Source organism: Haemorhous mexicanus, chromosome 7, assembly GCF_027477595.1.
Source record: "Haemorhous mexicanus isolate bHaeMex1 chromosome 7, bHaeMex1.pri, whole genome shotgun sequence".
NCBI lineage: Eukaryota > Metazoa > Chordata > Aves > Passeriformes > Fringillidae > Haemorhous > Haemorhous mexicanus.
The window spans coordinates 12,474,208-12,494,443 of record NC_082347.1 but is presented as its reverse complement, the minus strand read 5'-3'; the positions used below and the strand labels follow the sequence as shown (position 1 = coordinate 12,494,443).

Sequence of the window (20,236 nt, the reverse complement as noted above, 5' to 3'; positions counted from 1 at the left end):
ATGATGGTGTGTGAGAGAAGCAGTAGACGTGGGGGTTGAAAAGTCTGTTGAACAGGTCATAGAATCATTAAAGTTGAAAGAGACCTCTGAGATCGAGTCAGTGCGGAAAAATCACGCAGACTCCACTAGGGCACACGCCCACAGGGTTTTCTCTCTCAAGGTTTGGGAAGACACAGCCCCTTTTACCCTGAGCTCCCGGCTGCACCTTGCCCTCTTCCTCTCCCCATGGGCTGAGGTACGAGGAAGGTACAGCTTTCCCGAACCGCTTACCACAAATTCCCCCCTCGTATATGTCATTTCCCCCCAAAGTTCAGAAGCTCAGGGGCCCATTTGTCTGTGGGCCCAGTAAAACTCAGTGGGCCCACTTGTCTGTTCCAGAGTCAGACTGTCTGGGCTCTGCCACAAACCTGTGCCTTGAAGCTGGTAGAGACATTAAGATGCATTTCAGAGACATTAACACCCACACCCTCACCCATGGAAGTATTTTGTAAAGACATAAGCACACGTCTTTCCTATCAGGTCCAACCATAAACGAGCTCCCAGAGTAGTGAGTCCTTCATCAGGTATAGAACTTCAATAATACTTTTTGAGGTATAGTACTTCACATCAATACCCAAGCTTATGAGGTTCGAGGAGGCTGTCACTCGGTGGACATCACTTTTCAGCCACATCTTTCCACAACTACACAGGAGAGGGCTCATACAGCGATCTGCCCAAGCGTTTTGCAGAGCTGTTGGGCACTGACAGCACCACGCAGAACCAAGAAGAGCCAGTGTCTGCACATGACGCGCAGCGGTGCCCAACACCCATTTTACAGCTGCAGAGGCCTCCCTGAGAGCCCTGTGCCTGTCGTCAGGCCGGTGACAGCGCTGGTCCGCTCCTCCCTCCTCTTGTCCCCAGTGCCGTTCCGTCACCTCCACCTCAGCCCCGGCCCCCCGTCTTGCCGGGAGGCCTTTTAAGGGGCGGCCCCGCGGCCATCTTGGGCAGTGGCGCGTGCGCGGTGCGGAGCGGCAGCAGGAGCGATGGGGCCGGGACAGAACTGCGCCGTGAGGGGTATGGCTGGCCGGGAGCTGGAGGTGTGAGCTGATCGGAGGGGCGGGGCAGGGCCGGGGGCCCCGGACGGCGGGCGGGCAGGACGGGGGGCTCCGCTCGGGGGTCGGCTGCGCCTGGCGCCCCGTGCCCCGTCGGACCCCCGGGACAAGATGGCGGGCTGCCCGCCGCCGTGCCCGCGGCATGCGCTGGGTCTGGAAGCGGCCGGTGGCGTTCTCTCGTCAGTAAAACCCCTGCTGCGGTCAGCGAGGGGGGAACGCGCTGTGGTGGCTCGGCCTGAGGGGTCCCCTTCCCCCAGTCCCACCCCACTGCCGTGTGAGGGCCCGGAGCCGCCGAGCTCCGCGCCGGGCCCTTGCGAGTGCTTTCGGCCCTTGCAGCGGGCTCGGCCGCCCGCCGGGTTTTATCTGGAGTGGGGACAGCCCGATTCAGACACCGCTGTTTTTTTTTTGTCGTTCCACCTGTTTGAGTGAAAATCTCGTGAAAACCTGTAAATGTCAGAGGTTTTGTCTGGCTCTCAATGCCCGCTACTGTAAAGTAGAGGTAACGGTGACATTTGCGCTGTGTAATGATTGACTTGAACCGTGCCTGAGATAGCGCTGAGTTTTTTGAATGCTGTTGCACAACCAGACAGGATGAAAGAGTTGGGCCGTGTGGAGGATAGAATAGACTAGAAAGATTAATGACCTGATTTTCTCTAAAAAATGAGCTTTACGTGCATGACTGGTTTCCACTTGCAAAGCTGCTCATGGTTTATGTCCTTGATTTAGCGGGCAGATGGTTTGGGCTTTTTTTTTGAGGGGTGGGGGAGGATGGAAGCTGCTGATAGGATGGTGGCAAAGACATTAGTCTAAATGGGCTATAGTGGTGGAAGGCTATGCTTATTAAAATAATCAAATCACTGAGGATCACTTGGATCCAGGTTGTGTTCCCAACGGCAGCTTGCTGTCATTTATAATCTTGCAAAAATTAGAACAGTTCCTAGACACTGGGAGTTAAGCAGAAAATCTTTGTGGAGATGGGAGAAGAATATGCTCCTAAACAAACTGAAAATATCCTCATTATCTAACAAAAGAGCAGCTGATGGCACTAGTCTGGAGGGTGCTCTGTCTGGGAGGAGACAGCATTAGGTTTTTGTGATTTCTGAAGAGATTAAACTTGATCAGTGCCTTGTGACTGGCAGGTTACAGTTCTTCCTCCAGCTGGCATGTGTCTCTGGCTGATGAGTACTGAAAATAATTTATTCTCTACTGAAAACTAGACACCAGAAGCTTACTGTATTTTTGTGAGATTTAATTCGTGGTAGCAGTTAGAGGAGTTAATTCTTCTGTGCATGTGTGCCCTTTGGAGGGCAGTGAGTAGCACAGCTAATGCTTTTGGTCTGAGAGGTGTGCTTGTTTGCAGGTGTGACCCCATGCCAACCACAGATCTGATCATGGTGATGTGCCTTTTACTGCTTATTGCTGAAATCCAGCAATCTTTTTCCCTCAGGTGGCCTCTTTACCATACATTTTCAGTTGAATTAAACGTGCTGGTCATAATCTCATTTTTGTGGATGCTGTGGAGTGGTAGAAGTGATTCTGTTGGCTTTGACTGCTTGACTTTTACTGTTAGGCTTTTTGTGTATTCAGTTATCTTGGATGACTCTTCAGTAAGTGAGTATCATGTGTTTCTCCATCATTGGCTTTTATTGTGGGCAGTGGCACTACTGGGCTGTCATGAACAACTCTTGCACAATAGTCTCTTCACTGGCAACAAAGTGAGGACAAAAGTGCTTGAAAGTTAGAAGCACTTCTGGAGACATAAAACACAGTTTTTCATGTCAGGCATTATTACTCTGTGACTTTTGAATAACATAAATATTTTCTAAGCAGCAGAGGTTACTTGAATGTTGCCTCTTAGGGTGGTCTTGGACTAACTTTGTCAGGGTGTAGCCCTCCCCCATATTGTTGACAGTTGCTAGAATGTGAATTGATCTGGGTTCCTAAGAAGGATCTTGGTGGAGCAAGAGCACTTTACTTTCTTAGTCCCCTTCTCAGTGCAGTTGGTAAATGTGTTTTCCTGTGGATAAAGTGTCTCAGAGCTCTCTAGCAGGTCCAGAAACTCCCTCTGTAGCATAGATCTGGAAACATCCAGAGCAATGTTCTAGATGTTTAGAGAAAGAAAAGAGAAGAAACTTTGATCAAAATCTCTTTCATTAGGATATGTCCAAAGAATACAGAAGAGACTAAATTCCTGTCAGTGTCTGATTACCATTCTTGTCTCTGGTTTTTTTTGTTTACTTCTGTGCACTGGCTGCTCTCCTGGGGCCTCATTCTTTGAATTTCTTTCCTTCTTTCCATCTCTCTTGTTGTCTCTTCTCTCCTTTGTGTTTTAATTTTTTTTGAGTTTTAGCTGAAATTTTTTCCATTGTTTAGTGCTTAAAACACAAAACCAATTTTTTCTGCCACGTTACACTGGCCTGTTTTGTCTTGTCTTGTGACACTATGGTTTGGTATTATACCAGAATTGAGAGTTCTTTAATAATAACTCAAAAATTGTTCCTACTGCTTTTTATTTTAATAAGAAATAAAAACCCCTTGATACTCCACATCAGTGTCACTCTGTTAGCAGATGCCTCATGCATGACCTTAGGAGTTTGGCAGCAAACTATTGAATTGGCACCAGAGGTCTATTGAAACAGTTCAGAGTATTTAAAAATACAAGTGTACTTCCTCCACATGCATTTTATGGTTAACTTAGTTAGAAAGATTAAATGGGTGTTCCAGCTTTTCCAGATCTGTGTGTGAAACAAGACAAAACTTACTGCCTCTGAAACCCAGTAGGATGATTTACCAGAGTCTATTGAATACATTAAAATATTTATTCTCAATTTTCATTATGTTTAATAAAGCAATTCTGGAATTTAAAGAATAAGACTGCTTTAAATGTTTTGATTTAATGCATTATTGGTTGATATAATTTTCCATCCCAAAAGGGGAAAAGTGAAGTGGTCCCAGTGAAGCCACTACCTGAAAAAAGGCAATACAGTAGAAAAGACATTCTTCTATTGTAAGAAAAAATACCTGAGGCTGTTGATTTGTGTACAAATTGCCTGTGTGTGTGAAGGATGACTCTGGCCCTTGGGAGAAGAGGTGGAGGATCACTGCAGGATGAAATGACAATTTATTTTGTGATCTCTGCTTGCTGAACTGGATCTGATGTGCACAGTTATGGGGGATGGCCCCAGGGATGTCAGAGAGATCTGGGTTGGCTGCAGGTGTGCAGAACAGCTCTTCTGAATGTGCTGCTGAATTTTAGTACAGACTTCTCTTGCTTGTAGTGAGTCACAGAAATATTACCAATTTTTTTTTTCCTCTTCTTATTTGCTAAGTTGTCTTGGACTTTCGGATCGGTACAAGTAAAGATCAGCTTCCATAAGGTGCAGTACCTTAAAGGGTCCTTCAGTTACAGGAGCCACCTGTGGTCTTCATTGAAGTCACTCTTTCCCCTTGGATTTCACAAAGTATATGGTCCCCCTGTGTCGTTCTCATTGAAAATGTAGGTGAAGATTTGGACCATATGCAGTCCTTGCAGACCATTGGTAGCAACTCAGGCAGTCCTTGCAATTGCTGCTTCCCCAAAAGCCACACCATGAGCAGCCCTCGGATTTGCTTTTGCTGTTGGAGCTGCACTTGGCATTTCATCAGGGGTCACCTCAAAGTTGTCAGACCTGAGCTTGTCCCTGAGCTTGCTGAGCTCCTCCTCCCAGCCACACCCCAGCACAGGAGTGCTGCAGTGGTTTTTCTTGGGAGAGCTGCTGTCTTGGATTTAAACTGTAGTTGTTCTTTTGATTAATTTGGGCTGTTGTGCTAAATTAAAGCAGATTTTCATAGAATCCTTTTACAATTTTAATTTCCTCACTTCTTTATCAAAGTTAATGCATTACTTTGGGGAATAAAGGATGAGAACTCACTGGATGGATATAAAACACAGCATTCACAACATGGTCTCTGGGGCTTTTATTGTTTTAAGGAGTTGGGGAGCAGGGAAACATGCCTGCCCTAAATTCTTCCATGTTAAAGATGATTTTCTGTATCTTAATATCACCTTACTGTTGCAGGAAGGGTTTGTCATTCATTAGCAGTGGAGGTCTCAGTGTATGTTGGTCTCTTCTGTGTCATTTACTAAGATGAACTCTGAAGGATCTCTGCATCTTTTACTCCTTTAGTAAGAGTGTGAAAGAGTGCCTGCTTTCCCAGGTCTGACAGGGCTGCAGACACTGTACAGACAGCTGTCTAATTCCTCATATTGCTGCAGCCAGACACCTCTGGATCAGTTTGATGCCTATCAGTGTTTTAGCTGAGGAAAGAACTTGATACAGATTTTAGGAAAGTCTGTGGGACAGGAGCAGAAAACATTGATATTCTTAGTCCAAGCTCTCCATGGAAATACAGCAAGTCAGTTGGTCATGGAAAGTAGCAAGAACTAATAAAGGTTTTTGTTTCTTCCTAGACATGGACATAGTGATGTCTCTTGCTCCACAGATGCCATCTAGCTTGGCATCTTACAAATCCAGTTAAAACATAGAAGGACAGGATAGAAATTCCCAACTGGAGACAGTTCTAATTTTATTAAGTTCTGTAAATGTGCTAAAAGTGAAATTCCTGTTTATTTGTCTGTAAACAGAACTTGCAGTACATTCGTATGTAGGAGTGCTGGATAGAAAGCAAAGAAAGAGCAGCCACTTGTTACTCTGAGAGGAAACAACCGGACCTGGTGCTGCAACCCGAACCTTTGAGCCAAAGTCCAGCTTATTTTCATGAAGCAGAGAGAAAACAGTAGAGCCACAAAAAAGTAGGAAAACCTCTTGCAGGAATGGACATTGTGCTAAGACAGACTGCAAAAATTTTCCCGATAAAGGGAGGAAATGTGAGGATGATGAGTTGTGGTAAGAGGATTTTTTAAATGAAAGTTGTCTTGCAGAGATTCAGGGTTTAATCTAGTTAATCTAAACATGTGCTATGATTCTTAAATATAATCTTTTTGGATCCTTGTTCTTTCTTCTGTGCTGCAGTAGGAATTTAATCTAAGATGGCTTTTGTTACAGGTGGTAGTATATTTAATAATTTCCCCATTGCCAAACTACTGGTTTTAGTTTTTTTAGTTACAAGATGGATTTTATTAAAAGCTACTCAGTGTCCATGCCTTTTTGGGGTTGAAACCTGGTTTTGGGTTGTTGGCACTGACTGTTCTTCTTTAGTGACTTTCTTGCAACTCAAACAAACACAGGATTTTGCTGCTACAGGATGTACTAACACCTGGTTTAATATGCTGAAGTTTGAAATAATGTACTACTGATGGTAATATCAGGGTTTGCTAAGTAGAAAAGTTAAAAACAAAACCAAACCATGAAAACTCTGCCAGGTTAATTCTCATCCTAGTATAGAAAGGATTTGGGTGAAGAAGAACTCTTATCAATAGAAAAGAGCATTTTGACTAGGTGACTGCCCAGGGAAAATCCTCTTTTAAGGTAGAGAGTTGCTACTACAGAATAAAAAGATCTGTTGGAAAGTAAAGACGTGTTGCTGCAAGTATGAAAACATTTACTGTTGAGTAGTTTTAATAGAATGATGTGGTCAAAACCTGACAGTCTCTTGTTTTTTCTTCTTTTATTCTAGCTGAATGGATTGCTGCAGTCTCCATAGCTGCTGGAGCAGCTGCTTTTGGATATATAGCTTACAAAACACTTCTTTGTAAAGACAAATCCTCCAAAACAATGGTGAATCTCCATATCCAGAAGGATAACCCCAAGGTAGTCCATGCCTTTGATATGGAAGATCTGGGAGACAAGGCTGTGTACTGTCGTTGTTGGAGGTCTAAGAAGGTGAGAGAGGAATGAATGGGTCCAGTGTTGTGCATGTTCATTGTTCATAAATTATTAAATCTTTCAGCAAAACTACTTTAAAACTGCTTTATTTAGAGTAAACTAACCTCTTTTCACCTAAACAGTTCTGCACAGAGATGTAGCAATATTCTAATCTGTAGAATGATGCACATTTGTTCTGATGCTCAGAGTAAAGCCTGCAGATCAGTGCTAATAGTGGACAAAATGTTCCTGTAGCTCTGAAGAAGATACCTTGAAAAGAGAGCAACTGTCTGGAGCATGATCATGAGTGACAGATACCATTTTGTGTACTACCTGTGCTGATACTGAGGCTTATCCAAAACTATTGGCCTGTTGGCAGTAGGAGCTCAGGAAACAGTCTGTGAGGATCTTAAACACCTCTTTGTGGAGAAAGTTGGAAGCTTAGTCAGAAAGTACTTGCTAGTAGTATGTGGTGTATGCCAGTGCAATCACAGTGGCATGCTATAAACTTCTATTTTTGAGAAATTTTGAGCTTCTGTTTTTGAACAATTAAAAGTCTGGCCAATTAAAAGTCTGACCAATATTTATATAGGTCCAGCTTGCTTGCATTTGAAGTTGGGTTGCTTCAATTGCCTTCAGCTAATGATATCCTAGCCTCTCAATAACAGTACCTCAGATTTAAATCTGACCTTAGGGATGTGTGACACCTGATGTAGCTGAGATGTATATACTTTATCTATAAAGGTGGTTCTGGGATCTGTAATGAGAGAAAGCAAATTGCATGGTTAATCCTGTCCATTTACCACTGGTGCACATTTAAAAGCTTTTTTAGGAGGTGTGCCAGTGTGTGGAGTCTGAAATAATACAGACCTTCAGAGCCAGACAACTGCCTTGAAATTTAGCTCTTTCTCCTCCAAGGAGGTGAAAACTCAACTTCTAAAGTCTTAGACATTGGTCTCATCAGGCCAAACTCAGCAATTTCCAGATGCTGGTACTTTGGGTTCTTGCTGTTGTCAGATCTGACTTCTTTACCTTGCAGGTAACTCAGGAGCTTACACATTTGTACCTGAATTGGGTTTTACAGTGTAACACTGCTAAGGATTAAACAGCATTATGATGCTGAAATAGTCTTGTGAAGGTGGCCTTGTCTTCTCTATTCTGTCTAGAGTTTGAACTGAAAAAACCCTTCTTGAACCCTGGTGTTTGTGCTTTCTGTTTCCTAGTCTGTCTTCTGACAGAAATGGGAGATAGTGTCTGATTCTACTGGCTGCATGGCAGCTACTGCCAATTGTTGGCTGTTGTTTGATGTTAGCCTTATTTTGGTGTGATTTATGAACCTTCAGAAGTACGTTTTGGCATATGCTTAAGGGATATTGTCAGTTTAGGAATATATTGCCCCACTGAGTTAGAAACAAAGTAGATGAGGCTATAATGAGTGCATTCTTAGAATTGTGATCTGAAAGGTCTTGTAAAGGCATTTAGGAGGTCAGTGGAAATTTTGGAAGGTATTTGTTTCCTTTTACTGCTGTTTAATGATAAGTATTTTAGTCAACATTTTCCACCTCAAAGACTGCAGTTTCCAGTTTTGTTGTCTTCCTCTTGCCTTCATGGGCTGACCTTGCAGCATGGGTTGCATAACCTTTAATAGGGTTTGTGTGCTTCTCATATTTGTTATTGTGAAACGGTAATAAAGTACATCATCCTTACGTGCTTGTCATAGTTGGAAGTTGTCAGCTAGCCTCATCTGGCTTTTACAGTTCTCAAACTGTTTAAATTTTTAATTATATGGTGTCAGAATGTGGAACGTGTGTGCTTTCAATGCAGGAAATTACAGTTACTTCAAATGCGTTAAGTACCTGCCGTGTTTTTATTAAATAGTTACATCTAAAGGCTAGAAGAAATGTCCTTTTGTGTCACTTTGTGCACTTCTCCTGAATTCAGGCTCACCTGAGGCGTGGGGCTGTTGGTAGAAGCAGTAGCATTAGGAACCACAGGATGTTTCTGTTGCACTGATGGTGTGCATGCACTTACAGCTGACCCCACATGGGTCTCCATCTCTCTATGGAATAACAAAGCAGCTGGACTAGACCAGAGTATTTTAGAGTAACTCTTGAAAAAAGAGCAGGTTTTTTTTTGTTTGTTTGTTTGTTTGTTTTTTCTGAAAAAGTGTGCTTATGAGGCTTTTGTGCTGGCCAAAGTCTTTGTGTAATATATGGTTTTAAAAAACCAAACATAGTATATTGAAATAAGTTTGTCTTGGCGTGTAATTATCTGTTAATATTAAATGGGTGGTTCTTTAAATGACCCTTTTCTATTCAGTGTTGTGCTCTGCAGGCACTTCATAGTTGTTCAGTTTAGTGAAAAACCTAGTGCTCAAATTTACCAATGTAGAGACAAGAGTTTTGTCTTTTAAACTGTAATTAAAGTTAGAACACTTGTTTTCTTACTTGTCTTCATTTTTAGGTGTGAGTTTATTTTTAATCAGGGATGAACACATTGTGTCAGGCCCAGTGTCCTTCTCTGCAGTATCTGGTCCTTGAGGTGACCAAGTGGATGCTCTGGGAGAGTGGTGTTTAATTTGGTGTTTGTCCCTGAGAAGCTCAAGTCCAGTGTACCATCTCCTGGGAGCCAGTGTTCAGTGTTCTGAGACCAGCAGAATGAATGCAGGGCAGTCACTGTTGGTAGCTGTTAAAGATGTCTGCATGCTATCTCAGCCTAGGAATCCCACCATTTTTGTTGCTTGAAAACTTGAAGGGATAATGTTGCTGTAGCTGCACTTTGGGTTGCCTCCTTGGAGCTTGTGAGATGTAAATGTCTGATGGAAGCTGTGTTGTTGCCTCTTTTGAAGACCAGTGGACTGTGGTGTTAAACGGGGAAACAGCAGGCCCAGGAACATCTTTTGAAAGCTGGTCAATGTCCCAGTAACAAACATTCCTGTTTGACGAGATTTTGTCCAAGTGTCTGTCACTACTTATTCGTGGAGTCATAAATGACTGATGGGATGAGAAGGTTTCTCCATGAATCAGCTTACATGAGCATTCTCTGAATTCAAGGTTTCTTTACTCAGAAATATTGCATGCCATTTTTAGCCTAGGTTTTGACATTTCATTACTGTGAAAAGCCAGAAGAAGCCCCTACACCTCATCTCTCTCCTTCCCTCCCAATACTATCCTACAGACAAGGTGGTGTTATTTTTAAAACTCTGTATATTGTTTCATTGTATTGGTTTTTTGCAGTACTTTGAAATCCTTTTTTCTAAAGAAGCATGGGTGGTAGGGTATTAATTTTTTCGAAGACTGTGACTGAAGCAGGGACATTGAGATCAGTGGAACATTGAGTACTGACTGTGATGGTACTGCAGGAGAATAGTACTGTTGCAGAGGCAAAAGCTGAGTAATGCCCAACTTTCAGCCCCATTACTTCTAAGCAAACAAAATTGTAACTGAATGCAAAATACCAGTGTGTGATTTCTGTGATTGTCTCCAGAGTTTCCTGTGCGGAGGGGGTGTAGCCCTGAAAATGCATCCTTGAGAAGTGATGGGATCCAGCCTCACTCTTACTGCCTCACAGAATGTCTTTCAGCTCTTCCATGTGATAAGAGCTTCCCAGGAGCAGTAGTTACCACTTCTCTGGGAGCTGGGCAGTTAGAGCTGGCTAAAGGAGTCCCTGTAATTCTTACTCTGACCAGCCTGTTCTAGGGTGGGGTTTGTTTGGGGTTTTTTAATGGAACAAATATTTCTTCTAATTACTTTCAACTGATGTGGCTCTTAAGGGCAGCACTGAGGAAGAATGGGGCAAGCTTGAGAGTAAGATACTCCAGGTAGGTTACAGCTGAAGGTCTGCTCAGGCTATTGTTTTCTCCTGCTCACCTGAGGCAGGAACACCAAAGAGTGGAGTTTGATGGCTGCTGTTTTAGAGCAAGCCTCTTGTCTGCTCTACCCTAATAAGGATAAAGCTAGCATTCAGCCGAAACTCGGGGAGACCTGAGATGCTGGCATAAAAGTTGTGGTCTGTGGTTTCAGTAGGTTTAATGAGAAGATGCCTTATAAACTTTCAGCCTAGGTTCTCAGTTCTGGCTCTGGATGTACTTCAGATGTGTTTATTCTTTCTTTTTTCAGTTCCCACTGTGTGATGGCTCTCACACAAAGCACAACGAGGAAACTGGCGACAACGTTGGGCCTCTGATCATCAAGAGGAAGGAGGCGTAGAGTGGACACTAGAAGCTACAGAATCAATGTCTGACAAATCCTCTGTTCTCTTGTAATTGGGGGGGAAAAATCCACAAATTCTTTGTCATATCACTGAAGACTTCCCATTGTAGTATATACATCAGGCTTCAGCATGTATATTTTCTCTGGTACTTGTTGTCTTTCAATCACTACAATGCATAATTTACTAAGTAGTCACGGTTTAAATTTTTTGTCCTGTAAAATGTGTGTACCCTGTCACTGAGTGTGAAACTAAAATGAGGCACAGAATGTACTTCATCAGAAATAGGTATTAAATTATTTTCAAATACATGTGTATTGAAAGGTAGATAATAAAATCCTGGAGAGTTTCGGGGGTAGATATCCATGTAAAAGGCAGTGGCAGGGAAGAAATCACAGTGCCATCTTAATCTCTGATTGTGCTGCATTTTCTGCAGGTGTCACATTTGTCCTGTTACACTACAGTGCTCTATGCCTTCTGTAAAAGAACAAATTCAAATTGCTAGCTGTGAACAGACAACAGAAAAGGCTCAAAGATGGGGCTAGAGGGCAACTTGACCTTTGATTTTACAGCAGCATTGAAACTTGATCCTACTTCCATTTGGTATCAAGAAAACACTATCCAAACTGCAGACTTGTATTTAGAGTAGGATTAGGGAAATAGTCGCTAGAGATTTCTTAATAGATGAGTGAAATGACACAAAGTGCTCCAAGAGTGATAGGCAGGGGGGGTGGCAGGGTTGTTATTGCTGTTAGAGAAAGCCTTAGTTTCACTTGCATTCTTTCAGTGAAGCCAACTTCCCCAGACCACAGGATGCTTCTGTGGGGTGGCTATGCTGATTAATTCCAGAAGCTAAAATAAAAATTAAAACCCCCACCTGTCAACACTATTTACTTCACCATTGCACTGGCTGGTTCTGCAAAGCTTTTCCCACTGAGAAGGGAGGTGGCATACCTTTCTTAATATGTGGCCTTAGGCTCTATGTGTCTTAACTCCTGCCTCCCTGGGCTGCTAATGTGGTTCAGCTGATTTTACCAAAAAACCCTGGCACGGATGAAGAAAGGCTTTGAAAACAGATAGAAACAAGAAGGGAGGGAAGGATGAGACAGAGAGAGCTCTTACCCTCCTTACCCATGGCACTTCTTGTTTGGCATGGTTGCATTGATGGCTGTCACATTGGTTTCCTTAAATAGCTTTGATTTAACATACATCTAAGTACAAAGCAAAACCCAAAGAGTGGGGCAGCAGGGGGCAGTTTTGTGCTAAACCCTGTCCATTAGTGTAACTGTGGCCTGCATAAGATTGAGCTCTGAATGTCCTTGGACAGAAACTACCTCAGGGCTACATGAAAGGCCTTGTTAGGAAGCTGACATTTTAGCCTGGACCCTTTAAGGATTCTTCAGATGATCAGGGCAGGAGAGTTCTGTTTGTTTTATTTTTTTAAGGGTGGTTGCTACAACTCGTTAAAACTGAAGATGTTTTGCATAGTCTCTGTGTGAGGCTTTCAGAGGCTGAGGTCTTGGCCAACTGGTCTGGATTTGGGCAGAAGGCCCAGAATGTAAAGAAGGAGGCACAGGTAGAGAAAGGTGGAGCGTCAGAGTAAGGGCACTACTGCCCAAGAGACCTCTTGACCTGAAAGAAGTTGCAGTCAAGTATGTCAGTTTGTCTTTTCTGTCTGAGTGTAAAGACTTGATATTTTTTACTTTGCTGAGTACTAATACATATGGAAAGTTGTTTTAACCTTAAATTATCAAATACATTTTATCCAAAGCAAAGTAATTTCTGTATTATTAGAGTATGACAGTGGATATTTCTGTATTTTTGTCAAATACACATTTGAGCTCATCTTAATCTCAAGGTTGTAAAGTCTGTATTCTCATGGCTATGCTCTTTCTTTCAGTAGAGCTGTTCAGTGCTGCTGTAGTCATGAACCTGTGTGTGGAGTGGATTTTCCTTCTGAGACTCCTTTTCCTGTCAACATCAAAGCCTGGCTGCTCCTGAAGGAATAGAATTTCAGTGTTAATGGCCTGAGAAATGAAGTCCTGAGTTTCAGATAAGTCTCCGAGTCATAAAACTATTTTGTGGAGTTGGCCAATAAAATATTTCTGGGAGTTTGGGCGTCAGGGAAGTGGGCCCTTTGGAAGTTTTTATTCCTGAGAAGCAGAGTCTCTGTTGATTTACATCCTGGTGACTTGTTTTGGTAAAGTTTTGCATTTCTGAATGTTGGTTTGAGTGTTCAGATCTTAATTAGATGCACATAAAATTCCTGTACCTTATTTATGCAAGCTGTTCAAATGTGGTGATGAGAAGAGAGTCTTGGATTTGAGGAAACAAAATTAACCAAGCAGTCTCAATGAGCATCACAGAGAATGCTTCATATTTTCTCGTAGTACCATAATGTACTTAGTACCATAAACTACCATATGCTACTAAGGTACCATAACAGGCACTACATTCTAATGGGTGGAGTGCTTGACTGTTCCAGTGTTTTCCTAAGTCTTGTTCTTTAGTGATTTCCTCAAATAATCTCTAGAGTATGAAGTGCACTGGTTACATTTCTACCAGTTTTAACCACAAATTTAACCACATGATTCATATGTGCAATTTTGACCTCAGATTGAAATTCCTAATAGAAATCCTTCAAAAATTAAAGCAGAGAAAAATCCCTGCTGCAGAATAAAACTATTTCTGCTCCTCGTTGTTTTCAGCTTGCAAGTGTTTGTTGGGAAGGTCAGGTAATTAAAGTACTGATTCTTAAGTAATTGAGTGTGACTCATTGAAATAGTGTAAATGTCAGGTATTTGAGTGCTTCTACAGTCAGGATCTTTGAAGGAGAGAGGCTGTCAGTTACAGGTATTTCCTGCAGTTTTCACTGGAGCACTCTTAGTCTGCAGGCTGAGGAGGCGGTGGAGCCAGCAGCCAGCACTGCAGCTCCACTGCCCCGCTGGATGGAAACAGAGGCCACGTGTTGTGCTTTGACCCTGGCCAAATGCCAAGCATTTACAAAAGCCATTCACTCACCCTCTCTTGCTCTCAGCTGGGCAGAGGAGAGGGAAAAAAAAATTCATGAAAGGCTCATGAGTTGAGATGAGGACTGGGAGAAAATACTCTAAGGGCAAAACAAGTTGAAATGTAAAGATATAAAGTAAATTTATTATTACCAGAGTCAGAGGAGGATAATGAGAAGTAATATAAGCCTTTAAAACATCTTTTTTTCCCCCAACCCCTCCCTCTTTCCCATTGACAGTACAGGGAGACAGGGTATGGGGGTTTTGGTCATTTTGTCACTGGACATCATCTTCTGTTCGCTCAGGGAGAGGGGTATTTCCTCTGCTACGCTGTGGGTCCCTCCCATGGGAGACCGTTCTCTGTGAATTTCTCTAGCGTGGCTCTAATGTCATGGGCAGCAGTCTTGCCAAAACTGCTGCAACATGTGTCCATACCACGGGCAAACAGTCTTCCCAAAACTGCTGTGATGTGGGTCACTTGTCCATGGGGTGCAGTCCTCTAAGAATAGGCTGCTCTAGTTGGGAAGCAAGGGCCTTCCATCTCTGGAAGCAGGAGCCCTCTCTCCATTCATGTCTCACACAGCTTTCTCTGGCATCCACCTGTTTGAGCATGAGCACTCCTCCCACAGGCTGTGAGTGGATCTTTGCATCCTCCATGGACTTCATGGGCTGCAGGGGGACAGCTGCTTCACCACAGTCCTCACCAGGGCCTGCAGAAGAATCTTGACTCTGGTGCTTGGAGCACCTCCTCTCCCTTTTTCCACTGACCTTGGTGCCACCATGTTGTTCTCCCTCACATGTGCTCACTTCCTCCTCTGACTAGAAGAAAAACTTTTGCTAAGAAGTTCCACCAATTCAGACATTCTTGCAGGATCCCACAGCACTGAGAAGCTGATCTGGTCTAGGTTCCATGCAGGACAGTCGCTCACCGTGTTTCTGCTGTTGGTCCCACAGTCGCTGAGCGGGCAGTGCCGGCAGCGCTGGGGCTGTTCAACACCTCTCGTCAGGTGGGGCTGGGAAGGAGAGGCCACTGCCACCCCTGCCCTTCTGCCACGCCTGCCCTCCTGCCCGTGGCGTGGCTGGCTGGGTGTGGCCAAGTAGGCAAGGCTCACTGCTGGCCATACTGAGATGGCAGCAGCTGCAGCACATTGCACACTGCGCTGGGATGGCCGTGGTGGTGGTGCCTCGCCACCCCTGCAAAAAAACCTGTCTGTGTGCTGTTTTGATTTTTGTCTTAAATAGGTCATCACAGAGGCACTTCCACCTCTCTAACTGGGCCAGCAGCATTTTCATCTTCAGAGCCATCAGAGATTGGCTCTGTTGGACATGGTGAATGCTTCTAGCAGCTTCTGACAGAAACCACTTCTATGGCCCTCCCACACTACCAGAAAACCAGTCTGTGCCAAATCAACCCATTGCCAAGTGCAGCAGGGCCTCCACGTGCACTGGTGTAGGGGCTTTCTCCACAGCCGTGGATTTAAGGGGCTTCAGCAGCAGTGCTGGCTGGCTCAGCCCAGACAGCTGGAAGTGCTGCATAAATATGTTAGCAGCTAAGCAGCATTTCATGCCCAGAGACTCATGCACTTTGAGTCCAGAAGTTGTACTGCCAGTTCCTTGACAGCAAGCCTACTAAAATTACCATATTGATGCTGTTTGGACCTTGTTCTGGTGCTGTTGGGGTCTGGAAAACTTACCTTGTGCAATTATGCAGCTGTTAGACGTGGATTTTCCTTTCAGTAATGCAACTAAAGACATGGAAACATGAGTCACTGTTGTATCACAGTTGCTGACATCCAAGAAACGGAAGAACATTTTATAATAGCAGGAAGGATAAGAATGTAGTCATGAAACTAAAGATGTAGGCATGAAACTAAACATTGGTTTTGCAGAGGAACCTTGTCAGCTGGCTTCTCCTTAGCCACCCTGGACATGGATGTCTCATGCTAAATCTGGCTTTTGTTTCAACTCCTGAAGCTTCAAGGCTGACAAAACCCACGCTGAGCCCTGACTGGATTAGATGGACAAGCACAACCTCCCCCTTGCCTGTGGGCAGAGAGAGGATGCCCAACACCGCTGCCAGGGAGCTGAGTTTATTGGTATTCACCATTGCTGTTTCAGTCCAGACAGAACATTTCGCACAGATCTGCGCTGACATGTACTCAGTCCAGCAGTGTCAGATACCCATTCCCCCAACTGCTCTCTGTATCCAGGCTTTTCTGCACTGATGAGTGGCTTCTTTGTTTTGCACTGTCATAATAATTTTCCTAGAGCCATGATTAATTTGGAATGGGTACCTGGGCCTGCTGCTTGAAGATCTCTAATGCTTTTTTTCTATAGCTGCTGGGGTGTGTAGTGAATTTCTTGGCAGGATGATTTCCAAGCTGCCTAATGCTGAGGTTAATGCAGAGAGCAGCTGAATAAAAACTAAAGAACATAAAAATAAACAAACAAATTTGTGAAGAGAAGAAGAGGAAAAGGAAGAAAAAAAGATGTGGTGGATGGGAGGAGAGCATAAGCTAGAGAAGATTGAACATCATGTAACAGTACTACATGGGAGCAAAAACTGATAAATCAAACGACACAATGGTATGTTGTATTTCATTACATACCCTAATAGAGCCAAGCATTAAAAGTACAAAGTGGTGGTTCTGTTAGCCAAACCCATGCTCCTCAGAGTCAAAGGGTTATGTGTTTGAGCAGACATCTCTTACTGGGGTTTTTCTTCCTCAACTGTTTGTGAAATCCTGCTGGACAGAAAGCAACACAAACCACTGCAGTGGGTCCCCTTAGCAGTCTTTTGTTCCTCCACACCCCGCTTTGTAAGCTGTTTAATTAGATGTGCAGTTGTAATAAATACAAGGAGAATTTACTGGTATGCCCCCCAGAAGTCAGTAAAATCACAGTAGGTTTACAGGACTAGCTAAGCAGGATGCAGTCCACCTTTCCCATATGCAGTCTGGGGAAGTAAGAGATTTACCTGGCTTCTCAAGCAACTTCTGTTTCCTTCAATAGATGGAAGCTGCACAGGTCTCACATAAGCACAGGTAGATCATGTCTCTTGTTATGTTTTTCCCAGCTGAAGACTCAACCATCCCTCTTTCCTATTTGACACTGCACTGCCCTTAATCCACCCTGCTCTGTGTCCTTTTTTGTCATGCAGACTGTGATTTTCTTTTGCTGTTTTTGTATGTGTGGCAGACTTACACAAAAAAAAAAAAAAAAAAAAAAAAAAAAAAAAAAAAAGCTCTCTCCTCTCCTGGAGCAGCCTGTGCAAAAAAGCTTCCTGAGCATCCCAGAGATGACATCTTTAATGTGTAAAGCATTCAGAAGTCAGTGTATTCCAAGGGTCTGCTCAGTAATGGCAATGTTTGTTCTGTTCAGTCAAGCTAGCTGGCAGCAGGCAGCAAAATGAATGATAAGGCCACGCTGCATGACTTTTCTCAAATACTTTTCTACAGCTGGAAAATATCACCATACATGGGTAAGACATGTTCAAGATGCACTGTCTGTTCACTGCCAGGGCTCTTGCTCAAGATTCGGGTACCAAAACAATGGCCAGCACAGACTTCCACTGCAGTAATTATCAAATTTGATGCTCTTTTCAAGCAGTGTGTTCTTTCAATCTCTTTCTTGGCTTTAAGAGCTGTGCAGGTTAAATTACTTTTTAAGGGTTGTGACTGTTGTTTTGCAAATAAATTTTGGCAGTAGAATACCATTTAATAGAACAGACTGTTAATGCCAGTGGGTTTAATCAATAAATGAGTGTTTAATTTTACTGCAGGTGGAGGCAATCTAAGTCACTTTTAAGGAAAGACAAACAGGCATTTTAAATAAACCTCTTGGCATGTTAATTACCTGAAATCAAGTTCTGGGCTTATCCTCAAGCATTAGGATGTGACTGGTAAAATCCAAATGCCATCATGCATTTGTAAACCCTTAGCAACCCCCAATAGTGATACAACACTGTACTTGGAAAAGCCCTGTTTAGAAGGACAAAAGGAGGATCTGTATCTGCATGTAAGCCATGAGATCAGGAGATGGTACCAAAGACTTTGATCTAAAGTTTCTGTTTCAGGTAGGAGCTCAGCTTCTTTCTCAGGGGTGTCAAAGCACACACATCTGTCATTGCTGTTTTCCAGGACTGGAGGCAGCTAAAGCATACTTCAGCTATTTAGGCTCTCCACAAATCATGGTTTAATCTTTCACACTGATAGTTAATGGTATGTTCCTGTTCTCTGTGAGAGACCAGGCATGGAACTTGGGCTCACTATATGTCATGCTGAGGCTACACAGAGCAAAAAAATGACACTTTTCGTCTTTCCCTCAACACTCTTTCTGCTGCTTCCCAGAATTTGTTGGCTGTTTTTGGCTGCAGATGCACACTGGGCTGATGATCTCAGGCAACTGTTAACAGCAACTTCAGGCCTCTTTCCTGGACCATGATGGCCAGTTCCATCATCAGCATCAAAGAGCTTTGGTTTGGATTATCTTCCTCTACATGTGTTACGCTACATTTATCTATGCTGAAACTCCTATGCCAAGTGTGCCTTTAGTTCAATTTTGTGAGATTCTGCAGGATGTTGTCATTGGCATAGCATTTGACTGCTGTAAGGAGGTCAGGAATACCTGTAGACCTGGAGATTTTGTGCACTTTCCTTTCTGCAGCTTGTGAATGAAGATGTTGAATAAAACCAGTCTCAGCAAACACTCACTGCTGCCTCCTCTCCACCAGCAAAGCCCTTTCATTTGCTTCCCAGCCCTTCATCTACTCTCAGTTCAAAAATGAACTTTTCCTTCAGATACTTGGCTTGGTTTCTTAATTGATAAGCAAGGAGAAAATAAAATCCAAGGATTCTGAAGAAGAAATGAACTTCTCACTTTTATAGGCCTTGTATCTTTCTAATACAGAACAGACCTTCCAAAATTCACAGCTGCAGTTCTGATTGTAGGAGGGGTGATCCAGAAGATACACAACTGCCATGAGTTAACCTTGCAGTAATTTTTTAAAATGTACCACATTATCACAGAGTGTCAGTTGGCTTTTGATAGCATACCTTTGTTTTAATTCTAGAAAACCCAAATGGACCAGTTGCCAGGGAGGAGAGTAGTGTCACAGAGTTTGCATCCATTTGCCAGATAAAATATTACTCATTGTGGGACATGATGCCTAAGTGACAAGGCCATAGCTGGGAAAGAAAGGATGGCACCCTTAAATTTTACAGTTGCAGCAGATAAGGGTACATTTCGATTTTCCTTCACTTTAAAAGACAGGACAGAACTTCTGTGAATTTAACAAAGAATTAAACGCCTCGAGTAATTTTAAGAGGTCACGATACAGCAATGCTCCTGCTTTGAAATGGCAAGAAAAAAGAGCTGCAATGCTGCTGTGAAGGTGTTTGCCTTGTGTTGGGTGAGTGGGACAGGCCCCCCTGCCTGCAGGAGCCCCACTGCAGATGCTTCTGCCTGCCCAGCAAATAGCTGGTTTGGGTGATGGACATTTGCTCTCAGGCCCACGTGTATGGTCCTGGCTGGCTCTGTTGCAATCTGTTGGGCTGGCAAGAGCTACGCACATGCAGCAGCCTGATGCAGGAAGTGGCTCTGTGGGCAGCAGGATCCACGTCTCTTACACAGACCTTGCAGGAAGCACTGCTCTGGCAAAAGAGCGGTATTTTTGGTAAGGTATGGAAGAGGTGGCTGTGAATCATATGAAGGTACAGTGAAAAATCCAGCAGAGTTTGCTGTCAGCATACTTCTAGAGGACCGATATTTTGGGAAAGACCCAGCCCCACTCCTCTGTTTACCTAATGTCCTCCTGCACTTCCACTTAAACAGGAGCTTATTTCCTGTTCTAAACTACTGTGCATCTTGTGGATAGTTATTAACTAGCTTTTGTGTTTGAAAAGGCCTTTATTTCAGCAGAAGGGGATTCTTTTGTAATCCTCGCTCAGTTCGGGGCAGCTGTGCAATCTGCCCGTGACACATCCTCGCACAGCACAAACACAGTCCTGGTATCTTCTAGGCATTGTTGGTCTGTACATTGTCATCAGACTGAGATAAGATTGGTCTTCAGCAACAGTGGGAAGGAGTAATCCAGAATTAAGTATAATTTTGCCAAATGCATTTT

General features: G+C 43.4%; 1 protein-coding gene across 4 annotated transcripts; it reads left to right on the top strand.

Moving 5' to 3' along the window:
* Positions 1 to 899: 899 nt before the first annotated feature.
* CISD1 (CDGSH iron sulfur domain 1) lies at positions 900 to 13,866 on the top strand. Of its 4 annotated transcripts, none has more exons than XM_059851099.1 (4): positions 5,747 to 5,977; positions 6,708 to 6,913; positions 11,014 to 11,131; positions 13,008 to 13,866. In XM_059851099.1, exons 1-3 carry the CDS (start codon positions 5,905 to 5,907, stop codon positions 11,101 to 11,103), a joined length of 369 nt encoding a protein of 122 aa, XP_059707082.1. In that variant the 5' UTR covers positions 5,747 to 5,904; the 3' UTR covers positions 11,104 to 11,131; positions 13,008 to 13,866. The 4 variants fall into 4 exon arrangements, with proteins under 4 accessions (XP_059707083.1, XP_059707082.1, XP_059707081.1 ...); XM_059851098.1 differs by having other exon boundaries at positions 13,005 to 13,866; XM_059851100.1 differs by lacking the exons at positions 5,747 to 5,977; positions 13,008 to 13,866 and adding an exon at positions 900 to 1,053 and having other exon boundaries at positions 11,014 to 11,980.
* Positions 13,867 to 20,236: the final 6,370 nt, after the last annotated feature.